Here is a 5,916-nt window from a genome sequence, read left to right as displayed (position 1 = left end):
GTAAGTTTATATGCTCTTTGACTGTATGACCCAAACTTCAGTGTGAGAATTGCTGCTTATCAAAACACCTATATGGGAATTATTCTGTGTAGGGCAGAGTGGTTCCCTGTGGTAGGTGCCTAGCATAGCTCTCCACTTCTGGTCCTATTTATACAGTCAGTGTAATGATTCTTATGGTTTTGGTTTCCGGGTTTGTTCAAACCTGCTAATTAAATGAAACTTCCATGTTGTGAAGACCAGAGGGAGGGGGAACGACAACTAGGCCAGACTGAAAGTTTAAAGCAATTCCCTCCCATGACTTGCTTACTGCCATGAATTGTGATACTAGCCAATAGTTTAGATGGCTTAAAAGAAACAAAACCAAAAAAAATATGTTTAGATAAATTTTGTAGGAGCATTCCCAGATGGGGCTTTTATGGAATGGAGGGTGTGCATTCACCCTCCATTTGGGGGATATTTGGGGGAGCACTTCACACACAATTCAGGTTTTTCGTTGCACGTTAGAGCCTTTAGGAACATAGGAAGCTGCCATATACTGAGTCAGACCACTGGTCCATCTAGCTCAGTATTGTCCACACAGACTGGCAGCGGCTTCTCCAAGGCTGCAGGCAGGAATCTCTCTCAGCCCTATCTTGGAGATGCCAGGGAGGGAACTTGGAACCTAGATGATCTTCCCAGAGCGGCTCCATCCCTTAAGGGGAATATCTTACAGTGCTCACACATCAAGTCTCCCTTTCATATGCAACCAGGGCAGATGCTGCTTAGCTAAGTCATGCTTGCTACCACAAGACCAGCCTCTTGTGGTCAGGGGTAAAAAAAATCTACTTTTTGTGTTGGTTTTTTGGGGCAAATTCGAACTTGCAGTAAACCCGTGGTAAAGCCTACTGTCTGGGAAAGCTCCAGGAAGAAGGCTCTTTTAACAGCTATTAGCCTGTTAATTAAATAGAACCTCCATGTTTAAAGGCAGAATACCTCTGAAAATCAGATGCAGGGGCCGGGGTGGTGGTAGGCAAACAACAGGGCCAGCAAGCAAGCCTTTGCTTGCTGATGAGCTTTCTGGAAACATCTGTCTGGCTGCTGTTGAAAATGAGATACTAGACTAGATGGGCCTTTGGCTTGATCCAGCTGGAAAGTGGAAAGAGTCAACAGCCTGCTGACAAGACTGTTCTCTTCTCCCCCACATAGAACAGCCTGATTTCTGACCCTCACATGCCAAGAGAACATGGGGGTGAAAAAGGAAAAGATCAAGAAGGTGAGCTTGGAGGGTTTCTCCATTGTGCTGGATTTATAAATCACTGACAATCTAAGCTGATTTGGTGTTGTATTCCAGGCTGCAGACAGGCCTGGTACGTAGGCCAATAATATAATTTACTATATATCATTATAGTATTGATAATGCAATTTGAAGATATTTCTGTTTTCTCTTTTAAATGCAATTTTGGTTCTTGCTAAATTTCAATGCTCTTTAATAAACTATTTCAGTGTAATTTATTATATTTTGTTGATTTTTTAAAAAGATGTTTTTAAAAAAAAAATTAGCCAGCATGCAAAAAGTTTCTTTTGAGGGGTGGGATATGTGTGTGTGTGTGTGTTGTGTGTATAGAGAGAATATATACAAGCAAATAAAACTATCTAATTGTATCAAATATGGGAAAGAAAGGAGTAAGAGGATAAATTTATTCCGAGTCTAAATTATCATTAGAAGTATTTATTTTTTAATAAAGTGACTTGGATTAGGCTATATCTTGTAATGAATACATTCTAGAAAGTTGTTATTAGGGAGATGATTCAGATGCTACTGTACTGGACCATGCAATTCAAAGTGGGTTGTACTGAGACTGGGCCCGTTGTGATTTATTTTGTGAATGGCCCTCCCAACACCTTCATAGGACATCCTTTTATCACAGGGATGGGGGGCTGTCCATCCAAATAGCTGCTGTCATGACCCAGCCATGCAGGGGCCCACTGGGTATGCATCGCCGCCTCCAAAATGATTAAAATCGTGGGGGGGGGAGAGGGAATCTCCAGGGAACCCCCCCCGAGGGGATATGTAACCCCCCCTCAAAAAAACCCCTTTGACCCCCCCCAACAGGTTGGGAGGGGTTCAGTTCAACATCAAACCAACTCCCTCGAACTGGGGTGTGTGTTCAGCTCAGCATCGAGCCTTTGAACCAAACCAGTCCAATATCAAACTGGTTCAATATCGAACCGGTTTGCACATCCCTAAAAAAGGCCTTGGGCCGAAATAAACATATATACATCCCTAAAAAGGAGCCAAGTCGGCTAGAACTCTGGCACAGTCAATGGCACCTTAGGGCCACCAGTCCCCAGCAGAAACAGATCTAAGAGTGGAGCCTTAGAGATCGTCCAACCAGAGTCTGGCACAACCCGGGATGTGTGAAGGTACACGCAAGATAGGGAAATGGGGCACAAACTTGCAGACATTCTGGGACATTCATGACATGCATAAGCACAGGAGCTCTATCTATTGAAGTCCTGTGCCTTAGGGGCTTAATTAGGCAGCTGACAGTAGGGGGAATGGCCATTAATGGCTGGTAACAAAAGGATTGATTAGATGGAATTAAAAAGGGCTCCATATCCATTTAGGTACTTGAGCAAGTAAAAGGTGAGGTAACTCTGCTACTCTTTAATTAAGTACTAGTAGGTGAGGCCTATTATTTACCAGGCAAAGTCATTTTGGGTAGATAACACTTATAGCAATGTTTAAAAAATTAAGCTTATGTAATAAGGATTTTTTTATTAATGTGCTTGCAAAAGGGAAGTAAAAGAATAGTTTTTAAATTGTAGGGTTTCAATTTCAAACAGTATTTATTTTACTAAATAATTACTATATATGGCAAATTTGAATCATAGTAAATTTGAATCTGTGAAAGACCTTCTGCTTCTCTTGGGCATGATGTCATTTTGGAGTCTTTCTGGAGGACGAAGAGTGTGAAATTGCTGCACTGGTTGTGCTCCCATGCATAGTGCCAAGTTAGGGATGTGCAGACTGTTTTGATGTCGAAACATTTTGACTCAAAACTGGCCATTTTCAGTGTTTCAAACTCAAAACATAATATATAAATAAAGGCCGTTTCAATCAAAATGTTCTGAAGTTCCGATTGCCATTTTGGAGGTCTGTTTTTCCCTTGCTGCTTGGTTTTCTTGCACTGGCTTCTGACTGGCTCGCAACCTCCTTGCTGATTGGTTGGCTTGTTATCATACAAACCAAGCTTTGTCATGGGCAACTGTGCCCGCATTGGCTGGGTGGGGGGGAACACAAAAGGAGGGAATTTCAAAATGTATTCAAAGGGACTGGGAGGCAGGAGATGCTTATAGTGTGCCTTATATAATGCCTTATAGTGTGTATCTTCTTTGAGGATACATCAGGAGAGGAGGAAGGAAGGTTTGATTTTGTGCATTTCTTTCACCAGCACTGAGTATAATATGCTGTGCTATTGCTGGTTTTTCTGGATCTATCTGGTTTTGCTGAATCTCAGATTGACAACGGCAGAACTTGGGTGCCTTCCTTCCTTGAGTTGTGGTTTGGATTGTTTGTGAGATAGTGTTGTGGCGAGAAATGGACAGTGGCAGCTGTGTGTATGTAATATTTCTTGGTGATTACTGTGATGAGCTTCTTGTCTGGTCTTGAGACTAACTTGTGCTTCACTCACTGCTCTGCTCTGCAATCTGCATTGCAAGGTGTACTCAGTCAATGTGGCTGAAGTTGAACTTATGGCTATGCTTGCTGCTAGGTAAGGGTGCTGCTTTGGCAGCAGTTGCAATGCTATGTAGTGACATTAGGAGTCGTAAGTGTGTGTGAGAGAGCAACTTGTGTTAATGATGTTACTGCAGCACAGGCACTGTGGTTGGCAGTGGATTCTGGGTCAGTGATACTTTTTTTTTTTTTTTTTTTGGCCATTTTTGGACTGTGACTGAATTGTGTGTTCTGTGTTGGGAAGGACAGATTCCCTTTTACTGTGTGCTTCTGCAGTGTTTTTCAAGGCAGGGTTGTAAAATGCATTGCAAAGTGCAATGCAAAACTTGTGTGTGCACTCTGTGAGTGCAGCTTCTTCTGACCATAGGGAACAATGGAGAGACTTGAAACACCCCATTGTTCCCCATGGGCAGCTCCTAGGGACAGCAAAGTGGATTGTGTGGTAGGGCATGATGGGTGCTACCTATAGAATCCAGAGTTGTGGAGGTCAGGCAGTGGACAAGGCAGTGGAGTAGAATCAGGAATATTAAAGGTTTAATGAAACATATTATTTACCAAGAGGCAAGTACAGACTGATTTCAATGCTCTTGCTGCTGGTTGTTTGTTAGCCCTGCCTCTACTGCAGGGCTGGATTAAAAGCAACTAAAGCACCATTCAAAAGCTGGCCTGAATCGAAGAATGGATTAACCAAAAACACCACACTACCTACAAAAGAAATTATTGACTTTAAAGAAGTGAGCGATTTTAAACAAAATTATAATCTCCCCTGCCAAGCCCCCATAGGATCCTATAGGGGTTTTGGAGGAAAGGTTTAACAATGTAACTTTTCTTTGGTGTCCCTAGGAGCTACCCATGGGGGACAATGGGGTGGGTTTTTTTAATGTCCCAATTCATAATTCGTAATCTTAATTCTTTACTGTCTTTCAAGAGAGCCCTTAAAACTCATCTGTTTGGCCTGGCCTTTCAGGGTTTTTAATTAGTTTTAATTGTTTTAATGTTAACCTGGCTTTCAGGGTTTTAATTGTTTTGAGAGTTTAATTGTTTTTTAAGAGTTTTTAAACTGGTGTTTATATTTGTATTTCTGTTTTAATTGTTTTTAATGATTTCTGTTTTTTAATTGTAAACCGCCCTGAGCCAGCTCGGAAGGGCGGTATAAAAATCAAATAAATAAATAATAATTAAAAATAAATAAATTGTTCCCTATGGCCGAAACACTCAAAACGTTTTGAGTTTGTTCCACCGAAACAGTCAGGGTTGGCTACTGTTTCGATGAAGCCTTTTGGCCATCTGCGTTTTATTTCAAGCTCAAGACAGAATGCAGACATCCGTCTTGTGCACATCCCTAAGCCAAGTCATAGAGACAAACAGGGGTTTCACAAGAGTTGGGGGGTGGGGGTGTCTTGTTTGCCAACAGTGCTGTACAGCACCTTGGGACTATTGGCAAAAGGCAATTCACAATGAAATGAAAATATTACCATTTTACCAAGAAGTAAGGGAAAACATTCTGGATATAGACTACTACTACTACTACTACTACTATGAATTGTTACATAGCGCTCTTCAACCAAAGTTCTCAAAACAGTTTACATAGAAATATAAATAATACATAAATAATATAGTCTAATTAAAGTCTGCTCAACCTCGTCCCCCCCTACCTGTTTTTGGACTACAACTCCCATAATCCCCACCCACAGTGGCCAACAGCCAGGGATTATGGGATTTGTAGGCAGGAGGGCTGAAGTTGAGCAGGCCTGGTCTAATTGGATAATTCAAGATACAAATATTTTACATATTAAGCAGTATCTGAATGTTGAACCTGTTGTTTTATTCAACATTTAACTTGTTAGTGTTTCATAAGGAAACTTAGCAGTCATGGGATAAGAGGACAAGTACATGTATGGATTGCTAACTGGTTGAAAGACAGGAGACGGAGGGTAGGTATAAATGGAGAGTTTTCACAATGGAGGGAAGTAAGAAGTGGAGTCCCCCAGGGATCTGTACTGGGACTGGTGCTTTTTAATTTATTCATATATGATCTAGAAGCAGGGGTAAGTAGCGAGGTGGCCAAATTTGCAGATGATACCAAACTCTTCCGGGTAGTGAAATCCAAAACGGATTGTGAGCAGCTCCAAAAGGATCTCTCCAGACTGGGTGAGTGGGCGACAAAATGGCAAATGCAGTTCAATGTTAGCAAGTGT

The 5,916-nt window shown here is 41.6% G+C and overlaps 1 protein-coding gene across 10 annotated transcripts in view; it reads left to right on the top strand.

Moving 5' to 3' along the window:
- Positions 1-5,916, top strand: part of LOC128344755 (solute carrier family 2, facilitated glucose transporter member 5-like) — a 61,844-nt gene that overhangs the window by 848 nt on the left and 55,080 nt on the right. For 9 of the 10 annotated variants that reach the window (XR_008316024.1, XR_008316026.1, XR_008316023.1 and 6 more), the window contains exon 2: positions 1,186-1,252. Coding sequence is in view for 5 of the 10 variants with exons in the window: in XM_053295557.1 (XP_053151532.1) it covers positions 1,223-1,252 (30 nt within the window). In the remaining 5 variants the exon portion in view is untranslated. Of the gene's footprint in view, positions 1-1,185; positions 1,347-5,916 lie in introns of those variants that run through there. The other variant, XM_053295558.1, reaches the window with a different exon arrangement.

Source organism: Hemicordylus capensis, chromosome 2, assembly GCF_027244095.1.
Source record: "Hemicordylus capensis ecotype Gifberg chromosome 2, rHemCap1.1.pri, whole genome shotgun sequence".
Taxonomy (NCBI): Eukaryota; Metazoa; Chordata; class Lepidosauria; order Squamata; family Cordylidae; genus Hemicordylus; species Hemicordylus capensis.
The sequence above is the reverse complement of the archived record's forward strand: the minus strand, read 5'-3'. Positions and strand labels throughout refer to the sequence as shown.